Source organism: Genypterus blacodes, unplaced genomic scaffold, assembly GCF_046128005.1.
Source record: "Genypterus blacodes isolate CSIRO-AG114 ecotype Tasmania unplaced genomic scaffold, CSIRO-AGI_Gbla_v1 ptg000058l_1, whole genome shotgun sequence".
Lineage (NCBI taxonomy): Eukaryota > Metazoa > Chordata > Actinopteri > Ophidiiformes > Ophidiidae > Genypterus > Genypterus blacodes.
In genome coordinates, this window is record NW_027466870.1 from 5582309 (window position 1) to 5610156 (window position 27848).

The 27848-nt window shown below is 47.3% G+C and overlaps 1 protein-coding gene across 6 annotated transcripts; it reads right to left on the reverse strand.

Annotated features, from left to right (window-relative positions):
- cep350 (centrosomal protein 350) lies at positions 1-27848 on the reverse strand. 6 transcript variants are annotated; one of them, XM_076152995.1, is made up of 38 exons: positions 27502-27848; positions 25225-25313; positions 25050-25093; positions 24828-24936; positions 24571-24736; positions 23073-23701; positions 22853-22966; positions 21393-21524; positions 19781-19894; positions 18429-19141; positions 18195-18313; positions 16651-17672; positions 16336-16486; positions 15952-16130; positions 15690-15849; positions 13679-13872; positions 13352-13515; positions 13068-13178; positions 12809-12949; positions 12483-12619; positions 12157-12258; positions 11851-12056; positions 11538-11752; positions 11141-11413; positions 10899-11048; positions 10640-10803; positions 8871-8993; positions 7002-7270; positions 6690-6874; positions 6374-6488; positions 5627-5787; positions 5361-5497; positions 5173-5249; positions 3296-5046; positions 2377-2901; positions 1818-1964; positions 1577-1699; positions 1-1379 (listed from the first exon to the last, which is right to left on the reverse strand). In XM_076152995.1, the coding sequence occupies exons 2-38, from the start codon at positions 25298-25300 to the stop codon at positions 1212-1214; spliced, it is 9366 nt and encodes a 3121-aa protein (XP_076009110.1). In that variant the 5' UTR covers positions 25301-25313; positions 27502-27848; the 3' UTR covers positions 1-1211. The 6 variants fall into 6 exon arrangements, with proteins under 6 accessions (XP_076009110.1, XP_076009111.1, XP_076009108.1 ...); XM_076152996.1 differs by having other exon boundaries at positions 7014-7270; positions 12157-12264; XM_076152993.1 differs by having other exon boundaries at positions 12157-12264.

Below are 27848 nucleotides of genomic sequence, written 5' to 3' on the forward strand. Positions count from 1 at the left end.
TGTCATTCCAAATGTGTTGCCGCCGCAGCAGGTGGCAAAGCGTATAGCGATGTTGCCATGGCATAATTGGTTGTTGGTGAAACGGTCAAGCTGCAGCTTCCTTTACCGGCTAATAAATATAAAAAGAGAACTGCACACATCCTTGGCCATTATCTCAAGTCATGAAAAACACTGGGTTAAATTAAGGCTCCAATCCAGCATATCAATACAGTATATGACTCGGAAAATGCAAAATGCTGTTCTGTGTCACTATTACATGCTTTATACTGAACCTGTTGGGAGTACGTAGTGAATTTAGACTGAAGAATGTCATCATCTAACTAGTTTCTGAGTGTTAATGCACTCTTTTGTCCCATAATCTAACCAAAAATGCCAGTCAGCATCAGTCCAGGAAGTCTACTTACACACTACAGTATTAAGGTAAAGTATGAAATGGTGACGCATGATTGTGCTGACCGATCAGACAGTTGTGGCCAGAGTAAAGGATGCCATGTAACCGTTTCACCTAACAGCATTTAAATATTCTGAACAAATACCCCTCTGCTTTCTCCTTAAACCTCCTATTACATTGTATTGCCATATTCACATTCACACTTCTGTTTGTGCTTTAACAATTTCATTAGATTTGTTTACAACATGTTAAGATTATCTGTTCTCTATAACTTACAACTCCAAATCTGTTCTCCTGTAATCAAACAATCAATAAATATTACAATTTGAAGGCAAAACGTTTCACACACTTTCCGATCTCAAATATGTTTTCTATTGCCGTATTTAGATCCATATAATTAATTTTTTATTCAGTACAAAATATACAGCCTGCTCTTGTTTCAAGAGGAATTTATACAGTTCACTGTGAAACGATCCACTTAGCAGCAATAAGTGACTTGAAAACGCCTGCTCCATCAAGTCCAATCAAGGTTTAAGAAGGCTGGATTGATCGAGAGGTGCTTCGTGTGTAAAACAGATTCTATAGACACTGTACATTTACTGAGGCTGCGGCAAATCAGCAAAACCATGCCACAGAAAACATGTAAGTAGGTGTTGTTTGGGTTAGAGGTAACGGTCGGACAGAAGGCATCTGAGGATTGCTGTTGGCACGTCAACTATTGGAATACAAAGCAGCAACAGGTTGGTTGGAGGTCACCAGGATGACTATAAAACCGTGATTGAGCTAGAGGTTGTAGGTTAGAAAGGAAACTGAAAAGCTCTCAGGAGAGGGCGGCTCTTTTGTCTCTGGTGTCAGAGATTAGTGTCAGAGCGTTTGCAGTGTCCTTTAGCAAGGCGTCAAACACACTGTCTGCCAGCTGCATCTTGACAAACAGCTCGTCTTCGTCATAGTTGACCCACAGGGCCTCCTCTTCATGAAGTTCCTGAACCTAACAGACAAGTGCAGTGTGTTACCTTAGTGACTGAAAGCAGATTGTTTTAATTGATTTCTTTGTGCGCTTTAAATCCAGCTGAATAAACAACTAACTGCATGTAAACACGTATGAAATCTCCTTGGTTATGAATCCACGTTTCAGACACAGTTGTCCTCTCTGAAATCAATGACTAAACATCTGTCCCTTCTTACCAGTATGTGATCCACTTTGTCGCGCTTCTTCCTGCCAAACTTGAGCATCTTCTGCCAGTCGGTCTTCTGGTTCTGATCCTTTGCCAGTCCGTACAACGTCAGCACTTCTGTTGTGACGTAGTCCTGTTCAACAGCACAAGTACAGTACAGCCATGAAGTGTCAATGGAACTGCAATTCTGCACCTTGTTTGTTTAGACTTAGACCAATAAAAAGTCTGAATGTTATCCTGTACTACCGTACCTGGACGCTGGTAATGTCTCCTGGTGTTCTGACTCGGTGGAAGCAACTGGACCTGACCCGCCTTGGTTTGACCCACTGTGGTTTATGGGCATTGGGGTCTTCAGCGTAGACTTCCTGAAGGATCTCCCATGTCAGGTCATACACAGCCTAGGCAGAGATGTAGGGCAATGAGATGCATCTTATGAAACAAAGTGATCTCATGTGTGATATGCTAAAAAATGTAGATGGCAGCCAAGTAGGTCAACAATTTTTGTGGTCAATCATGCGGTTTGTTTATTTCCTTGTTGCATGATTACACATGGGCAAAAGAATGTGGCCTAACTTCCTAAATCCCTTTGCCTTGTTAGAAATAGCAAATATTCCCAATTAGACCTCTAACCCTCATTGTCCCTCCACTGACAGGCTGCATCACCCCCACCTTGACCTCACAGTCACCCATTCATACACTGACGGGAGAGGCAAACCATGCAAGGAGCCAGCCTGCACATCAGGAGCAGTTAGGGGTTCAATGTCTTGCTCAGGAACTCTTTGACATGACCGTTCTACCTTCCTGACTCACCTTCCTGTAGCTGCGGATGGAGAGGGCTTCCTGGTCCTGGCTGCCGGGCTCCTTGCCCAGGTACTCTTGTGAAGGCTGGGGGTCGGGGATCTGAGAAAAGCTCAGTGTTCCCTCCTCTGTTCCCAGCCTGCAGCTCTTCCAGATCTCTTGAGTAGCAGCGTGGACCATCTTCTCCACCTCTGTGGCTGAGTGAGGGACCACCATGGCGGGCTGCTCAGGTAGTTTAGGGGGCAGGGGCAGAGGCAGCTCGGGCCTGGGTGGGGTCTTGACCGGCTGTTCCCCACCCAGTCCTACCCCTGACCCAGACCTCAACCCTCCTAACCTGGCCTCCTCCTCTTCCTCTTCCTCTTCCTCTCTCTGCATCTGTTTGAGTCTCTGCTGTTCCCTTCTGGAGCTGAGGCCAAAGTCCTCGTCGAACCAGTCCTGTTCGTCACCTTCCTCATCCAGCAGCTCTCGGCTGAGTTCCAGCTCGGCAAGACGCTTGGCGAGCTCCTCTTGCCCGCTGATCCCCAACACTGGACTCTCCTGTTATGAAAGGAAAGCAGAAAACTGTAAATATTGTGTTTGTAATGTAACTTAGACCATCTAGTAAATACTCAAGTCTAACCAAAACAGCAGCAGACTTACACTATGAATCAAGATTTGATACTTTGGCTCAGCTGCTTCTTTGCTTATGTTTAACATACAACAGGATGGCAGCAAAGATTCCTAAATTCCATAAAAAACTGTTTACATAAGGTTGGACTTTGGCTCATTTAGAAACCTAGGGCTTTTCCAGGTCAAATCAACAAGGAATGTCATTAGCTTTCCCCCTGAATTCTTTCTTTCCAATAATCTGCCACATCAGACTGTTTTGATTTGATTTCTATTCATATATATTTGCTGCTTCCAAACACATGGTGGGGACTGTGTCTCTCACCGGTCGGTTACGCAGCTCTGGGGAACGAAGCTCCTCTTTCTCTGCGATAGGGAAGAAGGGCAGACCGTCCTTTTGGTCCACTGAGGAGACCCAGTCCTGGTCTTCAAAAGGCTCAGCAAAGATGACTCTGTTTGTCTGGTTGGCAGCTGATATCTTCTGCTCTTTGGCCTTTTTTATCTCAGCAAACTGTCTCAAGGCGTCCGTCACGATGCTAGTCAGAAGCTTGTCAGTAACCGTGTCCTGTAGATCTCCCGTGTCCTTCCGTTCTACCTCTGCGGAGAGATCATTGGGTGTGAAACGCTGATGGTCGGGCTCTAGATTGTTTTGCTCTGCAATGGTAGTCATTTCCTTGGGACTCTGCTTCAACGAGTCTAACTTGTCCGCGTCGAAGATGAGGAGCGATGTTGGAGCATCCTCGAAATGTAAGATTATGTCCGCTCCTCTGCCATTAGTAACCTGATGCTCAGAATCTCTGTGATGCTCGAAATTCAGATGGGATAGTGTCTTTAGAGGAGTTTGTCTCTTCTGTTGTTGATCCGATTGATCAGTGTCATCTGTAATGGCTTTATCTCTGGATCCATCCTCTTTGTAAGATGATTGTTCCGTTTTACCCTTCGGTTTTCTTTGTTTGTGACATTTCCCTTCATCCGTTTCATGTTCCTTCCCATCTTTATCCGGTGAGTCATCCAAGAAAGAGTCTTCATCCTCCGTGGTGGTGTCCGGGTACATCTCAAACTTCTCTGACAGATGTGTGATCTTGTCTGGAGGAGCGAAGATACCGTGGCTTTCCTGACACACAAAGTACGCCACCCCGTCATAGGTGCCATTGTTGCTCCCTTCAGACTTATCCAGCTCCACGCCTGCCCAGAAACCATTGGCAAACCTGGTTGTACCTTTGAATCTGAGTGTACCAGGCTGAACGCCACCAACAAGAACCCGATCTCCGATGTTAAAGCTCAGCATCTCGTCCATGAGAGGAGACAGATCAATGTCCTTGTCAGCATGTTGGGGAACTCCTGTCTGTCCATTGAGATCTAACAGCCATCCAGAATAGTGATTATCGATGCTAACTCCAGAATGGTGGCTGAGCTCTGCAGGTAAGTCTTCCTCCACCTCCTCCTCCTCCTCCTCATCTTGGCTGCTGCCGGAGCCCTTTCCTGAACTCTTTGTCTCAGCAGGTTTGGAGCTTTGTTTCTCCTCTCTGGGTGAGGAATCCACCGATGATTCAAAGTCATTGTGATAATCAGCCAAAGGAGAAGGAACTGCTTTCTCTTTCTTTGCAGAGACGGTGACTGAGTCTGTCGAGCAAGACCGACCGTTGCGCTCAAGGGCTTTGACAACTTCTTCAGCCTCCGATGATTTCTTTATTTGTTGATTGTTTTCGAGGCCAACAGCTGGCTGGTGTTCAATCACAGAAGGCAAAACACGGTCAGATACAGTCGCGCCAAGTTTGTCTTCCGGGAATAGTTTGAGAATACATTCAGAACGTCCATCAGACTTGTTGCTTGCCTCTACATCCAACTCCTCCTGAATGTCAGACACAATGTTCTCGTCAGCTTCAGTCACTGCTGCCTGGGCCTCCTTGGAAGGGGGCCTGGGAGGAACCTCTGGGGTCTGCCGTCTCTTTAGTTCGGAGCTGGGATGCTCTGGGCTGCCATGCATTGGCGTTGGAGTGAGTGTCGGTGGGTCTTCATCAGACAAATCTTCAGGCAGGGATGTGGATCTGCTCCGGCCTGCTTGAGCAAAGACATCTGTCATAACAGAAGAGAGGAATATGAGGAAGCATCACAGAATGTCCATGTACTGTTTATACTGTACATGTGAAAAGAATGAAAGTATGTTGAGTATTTTAGTAATGATCAGTATAAATCAAATACCACTGTGGTGTGAGGGTGAGTCAGTGTGGGTCCACTCAGGTTCAGAGCCCGTGTTGAAGATTTTGTTGGTTTCAGACCTAAAGGGAGGAAATTGTTTTTTAAATGCACCATCTACATGTGCTCTCTTATATTTAAGTATAGACATGCAGGCAGGCTCTTGCATTTCTTGTCCAGAATGGTTTTGGTACCTTTGTGGAGTCGATGGTTCATTACTGGACAGCTCAGCAGCAGACGTGTCGTCTTTAAAGCAGGGCTTAGTGACAGCTGTGGGGTCTGGCTGCTTGTTCAGCTCTGCTTTGGTTTTCTGAATGAAGTTATTATAGGACTGGGGGAAAAAAAGGGAAATAGCGAGAACAAAGTATGTTGTGAAATATTATAAAAAGACAAAACACTGCAACAACCTTCTGGTAGACCACATACAGTACAAGCAAAGTACTGTGACACACACACACACCTCCAGCTGCTTCAGCAGGTTTGCTTCCTGTGCCTTGAGGCGTTCTTTCTGCCTCTTCTTCTGCTCTCTCTTCAGCTTGTAGGCCATGAACTTCCGTTTCCTGAGTTCTTCCTTCAGGGCCCTGATACGGCCCTCTATGTCACTCTGGTCTGAAACAGGATCTAAAAGCAAATTTAGATTATTTACGCAATCAGCAAGAGGAACCAGAGTTACAAGTCTTAACAGCAAACTAAAGAACAAAACACAGGGAATCTTATCACCACTTGACTCCAATTCAACTCAAACCTCTGATTGAACGCATATTGTTTTGGTGTGTAACAGATGGACAAACTGTGTCTGAATCTTATAGAATGAAGTGATACACAAAATTGGATTTGATAGTAGCCTGTAAATGAATGAAACACAGTCACACACACCTACAGTATTGAGCCTGCACAACTGTCTTTCCTCGTGTGATAACTGAGTGCAGTGCAAGTGAAACTGCGACGCAAAGTGTTCATTTATCACAAAGCTAAGCAGGTTAGGTATCAGTGAAGTGCTTGCCTAATGCATTCCTAGCAGAATCATATTATGTCCAACAACACAGTGCCAGCAATGTAGACTAACCTCCTCTGAGAAATGAGAGAGAATCGTTTTGCATTCACATCAAAAATGTTACTGAGGTTGTGTGTTAATGTGTGGCGGCAAGAGACAAGAATCAAAAGGAATTCAAGCCTATGTTCTGTGTGACAGCCACTGGGAACTCACCGGTAATTACAGGGGTGTCAGTGGGCCGGGTCTGCGTCTGTGCGGGGGTCCGGCAGGTGGGGTGAAGCTGTATCTTGGTTTTACTGCTCCCGTCTGTTTTAGAGGGAGCGGTAGACTGCACAGATCAAAGAGGAGAAGGAGGAGAGGAGAGAGTTACTTCATCGGCAGACGGGCTAAACATACAGCTGTGTCTAGATTATATACATGTGCATAATATCTACCTGAGCTTCTACCACCAAAACAACTATTTCTAAGTGTTGTTCACTTTTCGCATTCTGCAGAGTCTTGTGTAATAGAAACCCTGATTCCTGCTTACGTGTCTGCTGTGCGGCGGGGAAGCTGAGCTGAAGTCCTGAGTGTAACCTGGAGGGCTGCTCTGAACGGAGGTCAAGGGTGTTTCATGGAGCGATGCGGGTCGTGCCGGTGATGGAGATTCAGGTTGCTGGGACGCCAATCTCTCCGTGTGTATGCTGGAATCGGAGGTCGCTTCGTTCACATACTCTGAAAAAAGGTAAGACAGATAAAAATGAACTCAGATGAATGTTGATTCCATCTTCAAACACTCAGATAAGTCCCGTTTCATGGTTATTTGACATTACATCATGGCAAAAATCCATCTGGGATTCACCTGTGTCTTCACCTGTCTCACTGGAAGGTCTGTGCTCTGAGCTTTGATGATGACTAGAGGCGGGGCTAATGTCAGACATCCTCTTCTCTGGACTGTGTGATGCGTTGTGATCCTGGTCCCGGGATGTTTGCCGGTCCAAAGCAGCCAGGGCCTCCTTCTCCATCCTACGGACCTCTGCCTCCTCCTGGTCCAGCTGCCGTTTCCACAGCAGCAGCTCCTCCGCATGGCGACGCCTGTTCACCAGCTGCTGCTCTCGCTTGGTCAGGAACCTTGAGGTAGGGGATGATGGTAAGAATGAAAGCAAAGGAAAGAGAATGGAGGGAGAGAAGAAGGAATGTGTGAAAGAGAAAGAGATAAAAGAGAGAAACAGCGAGGAGAGTGGTGGAGGTGAGGAGCGAGGAAAGACAGCGGCAACCAGGGTGGAGGAGAGAAGAAGTGGGACAAAGTGAAATGGTTAAACGTGACCTTGCAAGAAGACCCAAAGCCACCTGGACATCCAAAACAGCACACGCTCACACCTCAACCACCAATCCATGCTTTCATTCCTTCCAGCCCTAGAATAAATACCCCCATTTAAAAATGCATAAGCAGCCATCCAATGGGAAACAATGGAGGGTGAAGATGTCACAGGAGAAATCAACAGCAGGGAGAGAAGTCGTGGAAATGTCAGATTCATGCATCCCAGGGGGGCGGGGGGTTGGAGTTTTGTTGGGTAAAGTCTCACACACACACACACACACACTTCAAACATACAGTACAAAGGTGATCAGAGGCATTATGGTTGAGAGACAAAGAGAAGCCCCTTAGCAGAGAAGCAGTTATGTCTCTATGGGTGGTCTCTTTAGAATGACCTCATCCATTTAGAATTCCAGGCAACTTCTGACTCCCTTCTCTGTCTACTACTACAACATATAGTATCTTTACATGTACCTTGTATAAAGGGCTATAGGAGCTGGCTGTGTGTGTGTGTGTGTGTGTGTGTGTGTGTGTGTGTGTGTGTGTGTGTGTGTTCTCACACAGCTATGGGTTACAGTGCAGTATTATTTAGCCTTGATCTAATTAGGAGGCCTTTCACTTCACCTAATGTAAACTGATGACAGGCTAAATAGTGAAGCTACAGTTTGGGGGACCGACCAAATTCTATTACAGGCAACGGCCATTTGTATTTATTATCCAATCCCAGGCAACAGTTACCTAATAAGGAAAGCTGGTAGATTTACTGAGATCATTAAAGAGAAAGAACTTAAAAACAGCTTGTTCCTGCTAAAGAGGTTATCCTTTACTTTCATTTGTAGTGTAAACTTCCAAAACAGGGTTGGAACTGACGAGAGCTGCACTGAAACTAACTCATCCAGAGAGGACAGAGAGAGAGAGAGAGCGACGGGAAGTGAACACCACATAGAAACACAGCCCGATTAAACTAAACCTGACAGAACGCCATCTTCAATTCTCTCAAAGTGGGTGGGCTTTACATGATATGATGTCATTTTGATCACAAGCAGCATACTTTAATGTGGACACTGGTGTTATTTGCATGCCTGACACACAACGTCACATCATCAAAAGGTCAAAAGGTCAAAAGGTTAGCTTATTTGAGCAAGGCAGCGTTCCTTGGGCGAGATTCAAGCTTTTACCCAAACACCCTCCCTGATGAATCCCAGCACAGACTCTCAAGACCCGTCAGAAATCCCAAACAAACCCAAACACTCATCATTCACTGCTCCGCCCCTCAGGTCCCAGTGCCAGTGGAGGGGGGAGTGGAACACAAGCATGTTCCAGGGCGTAGAGGAGGAGGAGGAGGGGTAAGGGGGGATGAGGTTGGGTTAAGGCGGAGGTGCAGGAGGAGAGGTAGAGATCACTGTACAGTACCTGGACAACTGGTTGTAGATAAAAAGCTGGAATTTAGGGTGGAGGTTGGGGAGACAGACACTGAGGGAGGCCCAGTGATGAGACGTGAACACAGAGAAGAAGCAGTGGACGGGAGAACAGTTTCTACAACACACACACACACACATAACAGACACAAACATGGGGTGTGAAAATGCACAACGGTGAAGGAGAGGGAGGGAGGGGAACAAAACAAAAACATTCAACACGAAAGGGAACAGATGGAGGATAGACAAGCAGAGAGACAGAGAGAGAGAGAAGAACCATATGAGCAAATGTGATCTGAAAAGCACCCAAGGCCTCAAATCGGAACCATCGTTTGGACTGGCTTCTGGTTGGGAACATGTTTTAGAATGTGAGCAGCGCACAGCGGGGTGAGTGAGGTTTGAGCCATAGTGGTGTGTGTGTGAGGTTTGGTTTGAGCCGCATCGCTTCAGGAGGGGGCGAAGAGGAGGGAAGTTTTGTCAGTGTCGTTAATCTCTAACAAAACATTTGCATCAGGAACAATAACGGCGTGACGTGAATTAGAACAGTGTACTCATTCACATGGGTGCGTACAATAACCTAGAGAACGGCGTTGGAGGGGAACAGACGGCTATTGTCAGAGGGTAGATGGCTTCAAAATGGGACGTGGCAGGTAACCTAGCCGGTGAAAAGCATCATCACAGCCCTCTGGCACTGTTTTGCATGGTGTTATCTCTAAAATGTGAGTCTATACTGCCACTGTGGGTGTGGTGTCTGTAATGCTGGCAGGGAAAGAGAGCTCTCCGTCCTTATGTAGTCTGGATGGGCTGCACATACTGAGTAAGCAAAATAATAAAAGCAACAAAAGCCGAGAGAACGCTGAGTGGTGAGGAGAAAGCAAACATCTTCTGTCTGTTCACTGCAACACAGTCCAGGACTCCTGATTGGTATGATCAGGCATCTACAGTACGATCAAAGAGTCAAACCAATTGATCTATTAAACCAGCACATGACTCTTTGTCCTGGTGACCTTCGACCCTGAGGTCGGCCAATAGACCTGATAATTTTCTGCTGCTCTTTGGTGTAGCTGTTGCTCCATACACACCCCATTACACCACTCCTGCATCAAGTATTTACTTTGACTAATACTGAAACAACTGATCTGATACCGCCTACACAATCAAAAGAAGTTGTTGGGAGAGACTAGAACCTTGGACGTTAACGCCTCAAGCACACATAAGTATCAGACAATACAAGAGGAAATGGAATGCACGGCTTGTGTTTGTTCTGCACGAATCACCAAGAGCTTTCTACAGCCTGAACACAACAGGGAGGTTTAAACTGACGATCTGAGGTGAGCTAGGAGACGCTGTGGATCCTCTTATAGTATGAGAACAGAGGAGCCGTATTTTCACATACACACCACAAGCCCAGAGACATCAAGAGGAAGATGGGCAGTGGTGATGATTCACAGTGAGTTCTCTCCGCAGCATATTGGACAACACTACAGGGAACCGTATAAGATTACAAGAAATCTGCGTTTCCTTACAGCAAAGCCATTCAGCTGTCACAAAGGCTTTAGTGATTTTGATTTCACAAAGTCAAACTACAGCTTTGTGCGCTCTGTGCCGCTGCTGAGGCTTCTTCATCATCACAGTACTACAGAAACTTCATCAGGACGCCCCCCCCACTGTCTGTATCCACACCCACATCCCAACACACACCTACAGTAACCACAGTAGAAACAGTGGGGAGTCTTAAATGTGAATAAAAAGGTTGGTCTTTACTTCTCATCCATGTGGGAGCGCATCTTCTTCAGCTTCTGCATGATGCTGCTGGTCTCACTTCCAGAGATGGAGAGGGGGGGAGAGGGGCTGCGGGTGTCCTCGTCGGCCCGTCTGCCGCTGGGGGACGCAGCCGCTGACACTGGGGTCTCTGACATGGGAGTCTCCTGGAGGGGGAGGGGATGAAACACAAACACACAGGCATGACAGCATGTTCAGCAGGTAAGTGTGTGTGACACTGATGAGTGGCTGTGGTACTCACAGGTGGTTCCTCTCCTCCGGCACACTTGAGACGCTCTTTGAGTCGGAGTGTTGAGCTCCTCATCCTCTCGATCTCCTCTTGCTGCTTTAGCAACAGTAGCCTCTCCTTCCTCGCCGCCTTGTTGGCCTCCTGAAGGCGCTTGATCTCAGCCTGTTGACGTGAGAGAGAGCACAGTCAAACCTGTAAAGCCTCATGAAGGCTGTTTGGCACCAGATGTCATTAACTGTAAAGCTCATCAGTACCTGCTCCTGCTGGAGCTTCATCAGCAGGCCCCTCTGCTTCTTCCTGATGGGCGGCATCTTGTCGTCCTCCCCTTTGTCTCTCAGCGTCTTCTTCTGGTGTTCCAGCCAGGCCAGCTCCGCCTTTGTCTTTTCCTTCAGAGCCTTCTGACGGAGATGCAGCAGGGAGCTCTGGTGCTGCAGCCTCACCTCCTCGTCCTTCATGTACTGACGCACCATGTCCATGGTGAACTGGGAGAAGCTGTCCTGGCCACACGAGAAGGCTGTGCTTGCATCCTGAGATAGTTTAGAGTGAGAGGAAGACATACAAGATCCATGGCAAGAAGGGAGAAGAGGTTATGTGATTAATGGAACTGCCTCAATTTGTTCATCTGTGTCTGCGACTTCACTGCTCTCTCACCTTAAAATGATTAGCGACGCCTAAGGCCTCAGTTGTATTGTGATGGGCTGGGTCCTCCTCCAGCTCCTCGTGTTGGCGGGACTTCTTCTCTAAAGTTCCACGCCTGTGCGCCTCAGACGGAAGCAGAGAACGAAACGAGCGCTCCTCTATCTCATCCTCTGTCATGGATTCGTCAAACTTCAGTGAGTACTCTGTCGCCACCGATGTACTGTCACCTGGAGAGCACAAAGAAAGACTCAGTGTCCACTCGTACTGTGAGTGTGTAAATGTGTGTAAGGCCACTTCTGTACTACTTTGCAACACATCTCAGTACCTTTGTCGTCCACCACAGAGTGGATGCTGTCACTGCAGACAGAGTCGTTTGCTGCTGTAGGAATGTCCTCCTCTATGGAGCTGCTAGCCGCCTCTCTCTCCTTCATGTCCTTCTTCCTTTTCATGTCCCCCCCTTCCTTTCTCTTCCATGACTTACTGTCCGAGGACACATGTGAGGCGCTGTATTTGCTGCTGCTGTCTGCTCCACTGAGGAGGGAAACACAGGACATACATTCTGTCTCAATGACAACTCAAAAGACCTGTGTGTGTGTGTGCGTGCGTGTGTGTGTGTGTGTGTGATGGGTACCTATAGTTAGGTCTTCTGAAGGACTGGGAGTCTGAGTGGCTGAGGCTGTTAAAGGAAGACAGGGGTTCCTCTGGCCTGCTCCTTCTTCCTGAATGCTCACTCCTGGAGCTTTAAGAGAGGAAAAGAGAAGATTTAGCATAAAAAGATACAAAACTAAAACTTGACGTACAAAATCTGAATGCTTTCCTCTGTGATGACTTAAAGTGTCTGACAGATCATGAGTGTAGATCACAGTAAACCTGATGCTCTGAGGCGTTTACCACTCAAGGAGAGAGAGAGAGAGAGAGAGAGAGAGAGAGAGAGACCGGGCGGCTTCTTTTTATTACCTGTCATTGTCGGCTTTGGCCTGAAGCTGTTTGGAGCCGGGCTGTTCTTCCCGCTGGTCCAACAGGGTGGAGACGGGAGCAGCAACAGGAGGGACAATCAACGCTCCGGCAATCTGGGAGCGTGCCAACTCTGTCATCTAACAGACGAGAAGAGAATATATACCGTAGATCAGTTGATTTAATGACTCTTATACTGGATACTGCTCTTTCCTCTGCTGCATTTATTGTGTCTTTCTTCACTGAAAGCCAACGATCAATCAGTTTTTGTTCCAGAATCAAGACACGGCCTGTTTTCCCAGACAGAAGAGAAGGTAGTGATTGCTGACCTCCTTAATGTGTCGGGCAGCGTCGGCTGTGTACCGTGCTGCCTCAGCCTGTTGACTCATCATCTTCGTAGTGGCCTCTTGGAGGCCTCCCAAAGATTCTTTCTGGTTCATCACCATGCTCTCCTGTAGGTCCACGTGAGCCTGGACGAAGACATGCACACATTAAAAGACACAAGGAAAAAGAAACGCAAATATTTGTTGGAATTCAAAAGGCGATGAGATAAATGAATAATTAACAAAGTAAGCTGCTTTGTACTACCTTAGCTACTCTCTGCCTGCTCTCCTCCAGGTGCAGTTGGGTCTCCAGGGCTTCCCTTTCAGCCTTGATCTTTAGCTCATAAACTTCTTCCTCATGGCGCTGCTGCTGAGCCTACAGGGTCAAGGGTCAAAGAGCAGGTCAGCACAATGCATAAGGACAGATATATATTAAGATTATTCTATAATATTTCATATGGACATGTTCAAATCAGAGAAATTTAGATTGGTCAATATTATTCTCCCGTTGAGACGCTTACTGCCCGTAGCAGCTAACCCCCTCTTCACCTTGATCATGTGGGCCAGTGACACGCTCTCCTGCTGGGCCACGGACACGGCCCTCAGCTTTTCTACGTCCCCCAGCTGCCGGATCGACTCCTCCAGGGCGGCCAGGTAGTGCAGCTCCGCCGTCATTCGCTGATGCATCACAGCAGGTGAATACTGCAGCTCACCTGAGAGAAGGGAGGGTTGGGGCAGAGGGAAATTAATACTTAGAATACTTATTCTGAATGTTATTTCTCTACATGAGACCATAGCTGAATTATATGTCCACATTTTATATCAATCACTTTTGTGTTGCATTTCATCCCTGATATCTATACGAGTTGTGTTTACCTGTGGTCTTGGTGTTGGCTCTACCGCTGCGTCCTGCGGTGTGTGTGTTGGGCCTGCTTGGCCCCGCCGCAGAGCCGTTTGTCAAGGACTCGCTGGGAGACTCTGCCCCTGGAGAAGAACCGAGGTCTGGAGAGGCAGGAGGAGAAGCCAGTCTGGTTCTGCCTGCTGGAGTCTTCTTACTGTCCGGCCCCAAACTGCAGAGGAGGCAAACAAAGCTCAGGTATTTATGCAGTAATGAGAGAGAGTACCATTAGGTAATGAAAGGTGCACTCATGTTGGAATATTGAATTTAAACTCAAAAATCTTTTTAAAAGTAGATACGCTGGGTTCAGGGCAGGTTGTGTCATATCCTCCATGATCATACTGCCAACTTTAACTTAGGATAAATATTTGTAGAGTCATGATATTGACAATATTGGCAAAGTCTTTTTAAGTGAGCAGGTGTCTGTTGAAGCATTTTTTCATGATATTAGGACTTCTTATACTATTGTTTTAATTTCCCTCCTACTTTTTTTTACAACATGATGATATTTGTTGTAATGTATTGATTTGATGTATTCTAAATCTGTCCCAGTCTTGTTTTTAACCTTGGACTGCTGAATTTCCCACTTGCACAACAAATGTACCATTGGGTTCTAATAAAGAAACCTTGAAACAGCTGCCAAAACAAATGTGATGCACCTGGGGGTCAGATCTACAACAACAAACATCCCATCATCCCGACAGAACGAGTGGACTTAGCAGGGCTTGAAGCTGGTTGACCAAATAACAACGGGAACGGGAACCAGGTCTACTTAAAGAGTAGAACTGACCCAAGTAGAATGTTCCTGCTGTGAGACAGACTATGAATGGCTGGTTTGTGCTGCTAAGCGATGGTCAGGATAAACACACCACTTCCTCCCACGGGCAGCAGTTGCTCTTTTTGTCTCTATGCATGACCATCAGACTCAGTTAACATGCCATAATACAGCAATGCTATCTCAGTGCTGGAGGCAGGTTACCATATGAACAGAAACAGATAAACATGCAATCAGCCAAAAGCCTTCTCACAAAGGAGCCTTTAGAAATGGATGTGCTATTCCTGAATAAATACTTCTACGGTCCATCAGAGCCTGCATTGTGAACGGTACTAAGAAGAACATATATAGTGTTTTGCTTTTTCATTGACAGACAGATGGGTCCTATGGAATTGCAGGAATCTGTCACATGGGCTTCAGAATCACAGCATTAGAAAGCTCCAATGTCATGACTGGGCACTGGGGTTAAATTGGAAAAAAAAACAAAAAAAAACCCTCTCTCTCTTCTCTTTTGGCGACAAGCCCAAGCTGTGGTGAAGCTGGCCGCCCTGACCGACCGCACAAAGGGGCTACTGTTCCGCCATGGGGCGAGCTGCACCCTCCTGCTGCTGCTGCTGGGGAACACGCGGCTGCTTAAGCAATCAAAGCATTCAGCAGAACAGCAAGCCTCAAGACTGTTTGCTCTGGCAGCTTCAAAATGACTTCTCTAAGCACGGTTAAATAATGACTAGATAAATTGCTGAAAAGGTCCCATTCATACCACAGGACACGTGGACTGAGATTGGAAAGGAAACGGCCCAGCTGGTGTGGCATCATAATAATGCTTATTAGAGGGAGAACTCTGGGTCAGCAAGACGTACAATTTAATCACAAACATGTTATAACAGTTATAAAATGATGACCTAACAGGGGCGTTACTCTAAAGATGTGGGTCTGCGTGCCCAACCATGGAAAGGACCGGATGAAACCATTTAACAACAAGGCCGCTATTCCCACCAAGCGGAATTAATGAAAGTTACTCAACACCAGGAAGGAAATACCAAAGCAAACCTGATGTAGGTCATGTAAACCAGTGGGAACATCATCCATCCTCCTCTCCGAGACCTCTGTACATTCAGTTTCACTTCTCACTCAGCTTCTTTGTATGCTTTTTAAATTAGGAGCCCCTCTATGATACCAGTCACTTATACAACATGTACTCCATGTTCAGTTACCTGTGGTGAGAGTGTCCTGAGGCTCCCCCTGGTGTGTAATCAGAGATGGTGCTCCTGCTCTGGGCCTTCCTTGACTCGGAGGATAAGGCCTCTGAGGAGGGAGAGTTGGAGCTTCTCTGTTCCTCTACCAGAGTTCCATCACTCTGGTCTGTTGATTTGCCTGGAGAAGAGGAGAAATATGAATACAGAGCAACAGAGGGAGAGGAGCTCTAACTGTGAACACTCAGAGGTGTGACAGCATGACCAGCTAACTGATGCTCACCTCTCCCTCTCTCTCTTCTGGAGAAGCTCTTGGACAGCGGTGAGGATGCAGAAGGGAGGCCAGAGGAAAGGTGAGGCGACTGATGTGACGAGTGGAAGGATGAATGATAGGGACTGATGCCCCCTTTAGTCTGCTCATGTGGAGACCCCTTGATCAGATCCTCATAGGGACTGTTCACACTGACAGAGGGGAGAAAAACAGGTGGTCAGAAAATATTAAAATCTAATACAGGTCTGAGAAAATACAAAAAAAACAACACAAAGATAATGTATTAAGATATTATGTGTGTATATCATGGAATGAGCAGTTGGGGAGATCTGCCTCCCTGTGGTGGAACATGAGTGCCACCCAGTGGTCAGAGGAAGCTTTAACCTTAACTCTTACCTGTGGGAATTGTATCCTTGCCTGGTGTGGCCACTGGCTGCACTGTTAGGAGAGGAGACAAAGTCATCTTCATAGACACCCATGTCTCTGGAGACGAGGCCTGACGACGTGTGGACAGACGGGGAGTTCCTCTCTGACCTGTCCTCACCCACTACAGGACAAGAGACAAACATCATCTTACAGTATGAACACAGCAGGATCAGGATCATAAATTACAAGTTAGATTTTCTATGATTTATATTTCTATCCTATACTTAAAAACATGTAACTCCAGACTCACACATTTAGTGATAAGACACTTATAAGTGAACTGACCTTTAAAGTGACCCTGAAGGTTCTTAGTGAAAATGTTGATGACACTCAGCGGGCTACCTTTGTTCAGATCCTCCCAGGCCGCCCTGCTGCCGTCCTGCTGAGCGAAGGGCGAGTTGAGGGCCAAGCACTTTGCTGCCTCCCTCTGGAACTGTGCCAGGCGATGGCTGTCCTCTCTGTGCGCCGCGCAGTGTTCCGCAGTACGCAGGTGGCCCGTCGGCCTCGGCGTGTGATTGTGTGACAAGTGAAGCGCGCTTGCGTCGTCTTCAGAAAAGCTGCCTTCGCTCAGCGGACCCTCGCTGATGGAACCCCCGCTTGATTCGTGGAGATCTGTCCTTCTCTCCTCCCTCCCTTCGTATCCTCTCCTATGTCCTCCCATTTTGTCCGTCCTCTCTAACGTCTCCGTACCGTTGACCATCCTCCTCTGTTGTGCGTGTGTGGTCATATTCGTGTGTGTGCCAGTCTTTTCCCTCAGCCCTCTCAGTGCGTGCAAATTGCCTACGCCTGGTAAAGCCAAGCCATTGTATGAACTTTGACCTGCGCTAAGCAAAATCTTCTGGATCCTGGACGCCACGTTATTGTCTGCAGTGGCGTGTGCAGCAGTGTCCCTAAGGAGGGGGCTGCTCATGCCCACCAGGCCCCCATCATCATCATCAAGGTTAGTCTGAGTTGGACCACGCATATTGTCCATATCCACAGCGGTCGTTACGCCGTAGTTGATCCCCTCGCCCACTAATTTCCGTGCCTCGCGCTCTAATCGGTCGGAGAGAAACGCAGCTGAAGCCTTAATGGCCTCAATGCGGGAATCCTTAGTCCCTGGCCTGATGAGAGGACGTGTGGTTGGTTGTGGTCGAGTGTGCTGGTGTTCCCTCGCAGCCATGGCCGTCTCCAGCCTGAGAAGCTGAGAGAGTAGATGGTCACCAGAGGGCGCTAGAGGGCTGCTGAAGGCGTCAGCTGTCGGGCGAACAGGTGGGCTCATGCTGACAGGATGAAGCAAGGAGGGATCATGGAGATCCAGATCATTCCTAGAAGAGGGGAAAGGGTAAGAAGATGAAGAGAAGAAAGACAGTTTATGCTTTTGGGACGAGTAAGGACAAGAGAGAAGTCACACACTCCTCTTTCCCCCCCAATGGTTATTTATCAAAGTAACGTTTCCAACATCCAGGGCTTGGTCAAGCACCATCAATGTGTGTAACTAAAATTTTAGAGCCTAAATCATCTTACTAGATCACTTAAGGTCACATGTTTACTCCTCATTAATCTCCAAAGGGAGCTGGACTGTACCAAGTCACTGTGTCTGATTCCGTTGGTACTCTTTAACAATAAGTGACACTTGTATGTGGTCTCCATAGAAACCGAGGAACCAGTTTGTCAGTTCCCTGCAGCCAACAGGTGACTCGCTCTTGTTGTCCCCCAAACATTATTTCAAGGAGGTACAGGAATGTGTACTCAAGAGTTTGTCGTCACCTGAGTCAATAAATCTGCTCTGAGGCTGTTTGCGTTTGCAGGAAAGGACGGTACGCCAAGTACAGTATGCGTGTGTGTACCTGGATAATGGAGGTGGCAGCTCAGTCAGAGACCTGTCACTGCTGGAGGGGCTCTGTGGGGGCTCCAGCCGTTTGTTCTCTTTGTCTGATTCTCCTGAGGGCTGGTACATTTGTCTCTGCTGCACAATATTGACACACAACAAACACACCTCAGCATTTTGTAAATAGTTACAAAGGCAAGAAGTTTGTGTATTTACTCATTTAAGCACCGACTCGTGTCTTATGTGCATTTACCAGTTGACTGGAGAGAGCGATGGGCTGCATGTGTGTGGATTCTTCCAGCAGCAGTTTGTCGTACGTCTCCTGCAGTCGCCTCTGAACAGGAACCCCAGGAGCCTCAGGAGGAAGAGCTGCTGCTTTAGCCGTGAGCCTCTGCTTCCTGTAGAGTTCTTGTAGCCTTTGGTTTCTCCGCTCTGCCTCTTCCCGCTGTGACCTCTTTTCCTCCGCCTGGCGCCTCTTTCTATCTTCTTGTTGCCTGGTAATATACTGCCGCACTGTGTCGGCGTCGTAGTGGCGCTTCTTCTGCGCCATGTCGGCGGCGCTGGCGGTCTCTTTCTGCCGTGCGGTGGGGCTGGCGCTGCGACAGCCCCTCTGGGAGCTGAATGTTACCGTGCTTGACCCCCAGGCAGAAACTGGAGCCCTTGTCCGTGACCCTGATCCCCCCCTCCCCCGTCTCCCTCTGTTGTCTCTTCCGTCCCTCTGTTCTCTCTCAGCTGCTTTGCACTCCAGCTGAAGGTCGTCCAGAATGCCCTGGATGTCCGCTGACAGCAGCTCTGTGCTTGCAGCCGCCGAGGCCTTGTCCTGAGGTGGAGATGGGTGCGTGTGTGTGGTTTTGGAGCGGCTATTTGACTGCGCCCGAGTACCGCTGCGTCCCCTCTCGTTGCTGTTCGGCCGCGATCGCCGGCTTGATTCTGAGCGTGAGGTTGAAGTGGAGCGGTGAAGGTGATCTGGTAGACATTAAAGGAAAGGCAAGGTCACACTGCTGGTTAGAGTCATCAGCCAAAACAATGCTTTACTATTCATCTATAGGTTGTAAATACTTCTCATACACAGACATAACACACAACTGTCTTCCCCGTCTGTGGAAGCATGTCCCTGTCCTTCTCTACATACTGCCTGCACTGGGGGTGAAGTCTAATTGTGCAGGCAGCCAGAAACAGCCAGCCAGACAATCTCTGTTCCTTTCAGGTCAATCTCTCTGACTCAGGCACTGCGGCTACTTATCCTACATATCCTCTCCTCAGTCTCACTCTGGGTCTCAGATGTAGGTGTGGCAGTTTGCAAAGCACTTCGATAATCTCATGCGATCGAAACACTGTAGCTCTGCAGTTATTCCTCTTTTAGTGAAGCTCCCAGTAGAATGTTCCATCTGAGTTATTTGGAACTTTTAAAAGGGATAGTTAGTGGTTTGTCACTATGGAGAGCATGCAACAAAACACATGAAGCAGCCATTAATCTCACAGAGGCCAAACACAACACTACAGGGTTGAATCAGACTGCAGGGCTGTTATACTAGATTACATCAGTCCTAACTTGTGTACTTGAGTGAGTCTTTAGGTGTAGATCTCTAAATCTCTGGGCCGCACCTGTTTTGCGCAATCTCTCAGCCGGCTGTCCATCATCTCTGGGCGACTTGGAAACTTGACCCAGCATCATCTTTACCACCTTCTGGCCGTCACGCCATGATGCAGGGCCGATCACTGCGGAAACATGTCAAGTTAACACCTTAGGCGCTGACACTGCAGACATGATTTATGTGGTCTGCGTGTGGAGGCAGACACAGCGCTTCTGTCGTAGACTTACTTGGCAAATACACACAAAAATGCACTCATAAAAGAGACACAACTGTGAACACTCGATACTAATAAAATGAATTTACCCGCGCAGGGGAATTGCACCAATCCCTGCCTTGCTAAATTATGCAACCGAGTCTACTGCGGAACTCAAGAGCAAAGAGCAGAAGCTGAACTTGATGTGTGTGTCCGTCTGCACACACACTGACATGGCAGCCAGACTTATTGTGATAATATAACCAACATGTGGGTTCATCTGTTATGACAACATGTGGAGCTAAAAGCTAAGGGAGGACAAAGAGTAGAGAGAGACATGGACCTTTGCCCGGTTCAGTATTTGCAGAGGAATTCCCTAAACATTACAGTAAATGCAAATTACATAAAGTCCATTCTGCATTTGCTTGCTGCAGTTTGTTGGACACTTCTGACAGACAAAGCTTTGCCGGCGCGGCACACGGCGATCCCTGGATTTGAAGCCGTACGGACACCAAGCCAAGCAGCTGTTTGCACGGGGGGCAGATGAGCCAACTGAACATGGCCCCAGCGATCAGGGGACTATTTTTAGAGCCTTCTCCTGCATGGAACAGTGAGCAGCCAGACTTCAGAGACGCCACAGAAGTTAAGGGGAACATGCGAATGAGGGAAGACATCAGAGAATGCTTTCCAGGAAACAAAACGCTATATTTAAACTGTTTCTTGCATAATCTCTGAAGCATGAATCAGGCTGAGAAAACACCTAAAGCATTTTTTTTTGGTGAACATATTTCCTTTTGGCCTTCAGTCAATTTCCTCAGCTGTCAAAGAACAGTGTGTGGTTACCATTCCTGTATGACACTGTCCCCACACACACACACACACACACACACACACACACACACACACACACACACACACACACACACACACACACACACACACACACACACACACACACACACACACACACACACACACACACACACACACACACACACACACACACACACACACACACACACACACACACACACACACACACACACACACACACACACACAGTGGGATAAGAGGCTTAACCCGCAGCCTCAGCAGCCAACAATGGCGCTGGTTTATGTAACAGCGCCCATGCAGGTCTGGTCTGAGTGGATGGAAAGACCGGGGCAGAAACACTCTAAAACTCACATTTACAAGGGAAAGAGGATAAAAGGTAGATTTAAAATATACAATATAAAAGTGGCTTAGCAGGGCCCAGACCCTGGAGGACAAAGCCCATTTAAATCCCCTGGATATGGAATAGAAGCACTGACAAGTAACCAAATCCTGCCAGACTGTTTCACCTACTTAACTTTCCTCCTGGCACAAGGTAGAGAAACAAAACAGCATGTGGCTTCTACTTCTCTCATATAAGGGAATTATAATAACGTACAGGTTTTGGATTTGAGGTCAGAGGCGGGTGCAGGTCTCTGGACCTTCCTCACTGGTTTGGGAGGCCTCCTCTCTTTGGACCGGTCTGCTGGCCTCTGTTGTTTCTGTTGTTGTTGCCTGGTACTGGGGCTCTCTGTACACACAACACACAAAACAAGACAGAGTCAGTCACAAACACCACAGATCCACATGACACACGTTTCTAACATAAATCTAAAGACGTGCGGCTTTTAAATCCCACGCTATCAGGGAGCAAATCAGAAGACGTCACAACTTTGCTGTGACGACAGAAGCAACCGCGCCAAGAATCACACCTCTATTGGAGATGGAACACATTTCATCCTTCGCACCATACAAAGGTAACATAACCAAGGGCACGCTGTCATTATTGCTCAACTGTGTGTGTGTGTGTGTGTGTGTGCGGCTGACGCAGGAAACGGAGTCACGTTTCCTGGAAAGAAACCCAGGCACAAAACAGAGCTGGGGCCAGTTAGAGACGATGACAAGATTCTGGGAAGATGAGTCCCTGTAAATATGAATACTCTGCAGAGGCTGCTGACTCAACCCTGGAGGCTCTGACGACTCTCATCACAAACATCAACCCCTTCAAACAAGACAGAATACTCTCACACACACTCATTCCTCTATAGATGTATTGACAGACAAACATTCCCTTATCCTCAGCAGAATCTCTAATCCACTTTTCTGATGCCTGACTGCTGACTGTTCTTCTAAACTAACAGAGTGGCCATCATTTCCTGCCACAGCCTCAGTAACTTCACATGAATAGAAACGGCCTGGACTGTGTGTGTCTGCGTGCCAGTTACATTCAGATCCTATGAGAAGAAGGGAGGTCATAAGTGTGTGTATGTGCTCATCTGTAGTGTACAAAGAATGTGCTCCGACTGGTTACTTCTAATCAAACAAAGACGCTCTGGATCATCGTGCTTGTACGAGGTTGCGCCGCACAATTTATCACATGCTAATTTGTCATTTGTAGTCGTGTGCTTACTGAAATCACAAAACAGCAGCGGTTGATCTACTATTTCATAATATACTGCATATTCATGGTGAGCAGGGGCCGGCCTGTGGAGCGCTCGCTCTGGTAACCGTGGTAATCCTCCAGCTGCCTCGCAGGGGATTTGCACAAAGTCGGTCACTCCGATATGCAGCATCCCATTCCTGCGGCGTTTGTTGCCGTGGGGGTGTGGGGTGAAGCAGGGAAGCACCTGTGTAGGTGTACTGCAGTGGGTGGTGTGTGTGTGTGTGTGTGTGTGTGTGTGTGTGTGTGTGTGTGTGTGTGTGTGTGTGTGTGTGTGTTTTGTTATAAGCGCATGATCTATCTGCTGAAATCAAGGCAGTAAACACAATTAGATTTGTCCTTAAACCAAATGGTGCCGTCACAGAAAGCCCTAGACAGACGGAATGACAACAAACCAGTGTTGTGTGTCCGGCGCCTACCAGCATATTGCAGTGACAGGTCTCTGTAGAATTCCCTGCTGAGGTTATGAAACTCCTCCTCCTTCCAAACCTTCCCATCAGGGGTCCGGATCTTTGTCTCCGTGCTGTTTAAACCTGAGAGCACAAGGATTTACTGCAGAAACCTGTTCTGTACGCCGTTATCCAAAACACCACTTTACAATGCTTTTATATGTTTGAAGAGGGTCAAAGGGACAGATACCTTTGTAAACAGGTGCCGGTGGTGCAGCAGCCACTTTCCGTACTTTGGCTGTGGGCACAGTGTTACTCCCCACAGTCACCCCTAAGGGCTTGTCCAGGTAGCCTAGCAGCTTGTCTCTCTCCGCTGCCTCCTCTAGGTGCTGTCTCTGTCTGCGAATACGCTCTTTCAGCTTCTCCAGCTTATTATCAGGCTGATGCTTCCTTAGATTCTCCAGCCGCTGAGAAGCTGAGCCAGGGCTGCTGGAGGCAGAGTCTGGGGCTGTTAGACACGGGCTCGACTCCTGGCTGTCCATGCTCTGGGTGATGTGTGCTATGGGTGTGCTGGTCAGATCCGTCCCCACCCTTGAAGGGGCTTTCACACCTGTAGGATGTGACTGGTGTGCAAAAGCCCTCAGAGCGCTCAGGGCAGGCAGGTCATTGAGGTAGCAGACCTCTGTGCTCTCCAGAGCTGAGGAGTGTGTGCTGTCCAGGTCTCTGTCAGTCTGTCTGTCCCTGGTGTCTCTCTGGTAGACCAGTTGGCTATGGAAAGAATCTGAGGCAGGAGGGGAGGATGAGTGTAAACATCCAGGCACTGAGTTCAGGCTGTAGGTCTCCAGGCGAGAGGATGGAGGTGGTGGAGGGGTGGCATCCCTGGAGACAAACCAGATTACATAGGATCAGGAAGAGGATAAAGATGGACTCACAGAGGGAGAGTATGCAAACAACACATCTATGAGCGGCCCGGGGAGGGAGCGTGCTCTTTAGATGGTCGGGTGGGAGGAAATATTGATTCTGTTAGGAGTCATGATTCTTGAGATAACCGACTCATGAATCGCTGCACAAATGAAGAATCAATACTTTCATTTAAGAAACCGCTGCATATTTAGAACTCTATCTGCAGGAGTCAGACTGATCCGGTTTGTTCTGACAGATGTAGCTAAGGCCTGCTGGCTGCAGACACACACACACACAGAGATACAGGATGTAATTCCATCAGATACAGCAACACCAGAAATACACTATCAGGTCATGTCAGAGATTTAAATGTCACTTTGCAAAGCAGAACATTAGATTGATTCTTGCTGTGTATTGTAAATACAGCAGAAGCTCTTTATGTGTCAGACAGTTTATTTATTAACACATCTCTACAGATTATAGTTTATCATTGTGCAGGCACACGAAATGAGGCTTAAGCTCTTGAGGTAACAACACACTCCTTGGCGGTGGGGGTGGTGGGGAGTGGGGGTTGTCATGAACATATGGTCCCAGATTTACGTCTTTCCTGCCCACTAGTGAAGCTCTCAGGCAAACGGCTCAACTGGTACTGACACAGTAACGGATACAACAAAAATGTCAACCAATTAACATCCTCGTCTCCTTCTGCCTTCATGATGTGAAATACACATACTGGACTGCTAGACAACGGTTGGTATCATTTCAAAGACGTCTCAGAATGACAGAACACACACACACTCCAGTCCACACACTAATATCCCTGTGGGCTGATTTAGTAGGCGTACCTGAAGGAGGCCAGTGGCTCCCTGAACTCCACGGTGATGTTTCTACAGACATTGCTTTCCTGGGTGGTATTTCTCAGCGGACTGCGAGAGCTGCTCTTCTCTGGACTCTGGTGAGTACGACCCCTGCGCTTGGAAGACCCACCTAAGTCCTCCGATCCATGGCCATCTGAGAGAGAGGGAGAGAGAGGAGAGGGAACAATCAGAACAGTCTGTGGAACCATGCAGCAGGTTTTATTTTGCATTTTGGAGTAACTTACCCCTGCAGGCTGCCCTCTTGGAAGACTTCTTCTTCTTCGGGTCCATGACCAACTCCAGCAGGACCCCTGTCCCTGGAACTGCCTCCAGGTGGTTTTCTATGTGACGCAACTGTAAGGAGAGATTCAGAAAGGTCAGCCTCCTTGGATGAAGTAAAGATAAGAGGAAGTCATCCCTGTTCTAACACAGTGATCAGACAGAGATCCTGTTCCATGTCCACTTACAGCAGCTTTGGACTGAGTCAAACTTTTCCATGGCGCTGTCAGGTCTGAGAAAGATGAAGAGAATAAAAGAGAAGCACAACATTCAAAACACAGTTCAGTAAAAGATTCCTCATTCTAAGAAAATGAAGATGATGATGAGAGCACCACCAACTTTGAGAAGAAACTATAACTGCACCTGTATCGTTGTTGTGACCTGGGAGCTGCTGTGCAGAGCTTCTGACAGACACTTCAGCCCTCTTGCTGCTCCTCATCTCTCCTATTTACCTGCAACACAAACGAGGAAAAAGACACTCAAACACAAAGCAACAATGTAAGTAGGCCTTTGGCACATTAGCTGTAGTTTATTGACTTTTGTACATTGAGGACACGATGAGGACACGATCCCTGATCAGTGCCGCCTGCTGACCAACCACTGTTATAATGTGACAGATTCCAACTTCAGATTTCTGGACAATGAGTGGCAGGTGATAAGAGCGGAACAATACATCTGATCATATCGTAGGAGATCTTTCTCGATTCAGTCGGCGAGGTGGCAAATACCACAACACAGTCCACACACAGGCGTGGTTCTTCGTCAGCTGACTCTCCCATTTAAAGTGAAACAGCATTATGTCGTGACTTACGTGCTTCTTTGACTACAGACTAACTGGGTCAGGCAGGTCATTGTATTCCTCACTTGTAATGCATCAATCAATATGTGAGGACAGAAGGATGGGATGTTGTGTTAATCACAAATTCACCAAAAATAAATTACTTATGAGATGTACGGAACGACAACACTAACAAACTCGGGTCTTTGTCACTTCACAACACCTCTGACAAGTGAAATCCCTCGGTCTAAGTCCACAAGCTCACAAGCTGCCAAGTGTGTTGAAACTGAAAACAAGACAACAAACAAGCATCAAGAGCTCTGAACCGAGGATCTGACTCAGACAGAAGCAAGCCTTTAAGCTCGCCGGGACAACAGTCTAGACAGCGAGCTGCAGTTCAAGTTCAGCACCTGAACACATGAAGGGCCCAGGAAACAACACACCTGGTAGCACGAGGGACATTCCTAAAATAGCAGGTCTGCCCTTTATGACAGAGTGTTGACAGCACATCACTGCCATCCTCCACCTTAAACTGGTTCTACTGGAGCACATTCTTCACCTATTGTCTATCGATGAAGAATAGCAGAGTGGTACATCAAACATGGTCAAGAAATCACAAACTGAAGGTGTTTCTCTGACAGTTGTGTGTTTGTTTGTTTGTTGTTATATTTCTCTCTTGTAATAAATGATGCTGATTCATAGCAGCTGAACCCCATTTTAACGGTGTAAGGAACAACATTCTAACTTTGTTGTCGTGGCCTTCAGCACTTGGACATCGACACATTTCACACTGGGCTCATTGTCCAGAACTCCTAACAAGTTTACTCCTAACAATCACATGAGCCGAGCCTGCGGGGCCGTGCGAGGCAACACCGGCAGCAAAAACAAACAACCTTCGCTTCCGCACAGACAAAAGCACTCCATAGGTGCTCCGCTCCCGTTATCTAAAGTAAACGACGGCGATTAAGTGATTAACATGACGGTCACACCCATAAGTGTAGGCAAATGTGGAAATGAGCTTGACTAAAGTTAAAGGAGCAGCCTTGACCCTTATCGGCACCCGTATCAACAATAAGCAAATATTACTGAAACGAGTGACAGCGGAAACATGAACTGAGTGAAACTCCGCTCCTTTACACTGATGGAAGCATTAAGTGTCACCTGACTGACTGACCGACCGTAGCTGCTTCTGAACTGAAAACTACTGGTCACGGTGTTAAATTAGGCCATTTCTGTTTAATATTAACCAGCATCACAATTCAAACACTGCTGACATGAGAGGTTATATAGTATATTATATATTCCCTGTTAACTCAGAGGGCTACACGGTTATTCAAGCTACTTTAGCAGCCAATACTCAACTAACGACACATTCGCCTTCACCAGTGTTTGCTAACGACCCAAGATGATATCGAACTTTAAACTACAGATAATAATAGAACATAAAACAGGATTATGTTAACATTTAGCTCCCCAAAGCCTTCAAGCAACGTTAACAGAAAGTCAGATGAGTGAAGACCTACAGCCGAAACTGTCTGTCCAGGAATTAGGCGGACCCCTAAACTAGGACAACCCAGATCTATTTACTTTACTTGATCATTGATACTAAGTTTCAAAACTACTTATTCAATATTCAATGTTTCTGTAATAGCCAATGAGGCTATCTGGTATTATTTAACGGTAATCCATCTTGAGCTCGACCCAGCATCTGATTACAACACGACATGTAATGACTCTGTTCGTATGACTCGGCCCGGAACATAGCCGGACCCGCTAACTCGAGGGCATTAATGTTAGCTATCTGATCGGGAAGTCACTAAGTTCCCAAGTTAACAATCTCATTAAAGTGACATATCACATACCTTTAGGACAGCGACCAGTCGAGTCTATATGATCATAAGGATTTCCTCGATGACGTCTCCATAATGAGGAAATAACTTCTGCGGACTTCTTTGATCAGCTGTTCGTTTGTTAGCTAGCTAACGCTAGCAACCCGCTATTAGCTAGCAGTTGTGTCAACTCAACTAGCAATCCTGTAAGCAACGCGAAGCCATTCTGCTTTCCCAACGCGGGCCCAGTGCAAAAGAATACTCCGGTGGAAATGAGCGATCCCGAGTTCGAAACACCGCAGGCCGCCACTGAGGTTGTCTTTCCCGGGTTACTATGTTGACGGTTCTCCACGGTGGACCGAAACTGGAGTATCCAACGC

Excerpts from the sequence above, each read along its gene's own strand:
- cep350 (XM_076152993.1), bottom strand. The coding sequence starts at position 25,300 with ATGAGGAGCAGCAAGAGGGCTGAAGTGTCTGTCAGAAGCTCTGCACAG. Across the intron at positions 5,788-6,373 it reads TGACACCCCTGTAATTACCG|ATCCTGTTTCAGACCAGAGT; the intron begins GTGAGTTCCCAG and ends ATTTGCTTTTAG. Across the intron at positions 5,498-5,626 it reads ACCTGCTGAAGCAGCTGGAG|TCCTATAATAACTTCATTCA; the intron begins GTGTGTGTGTGT and ends TTTTTCCCCCAG.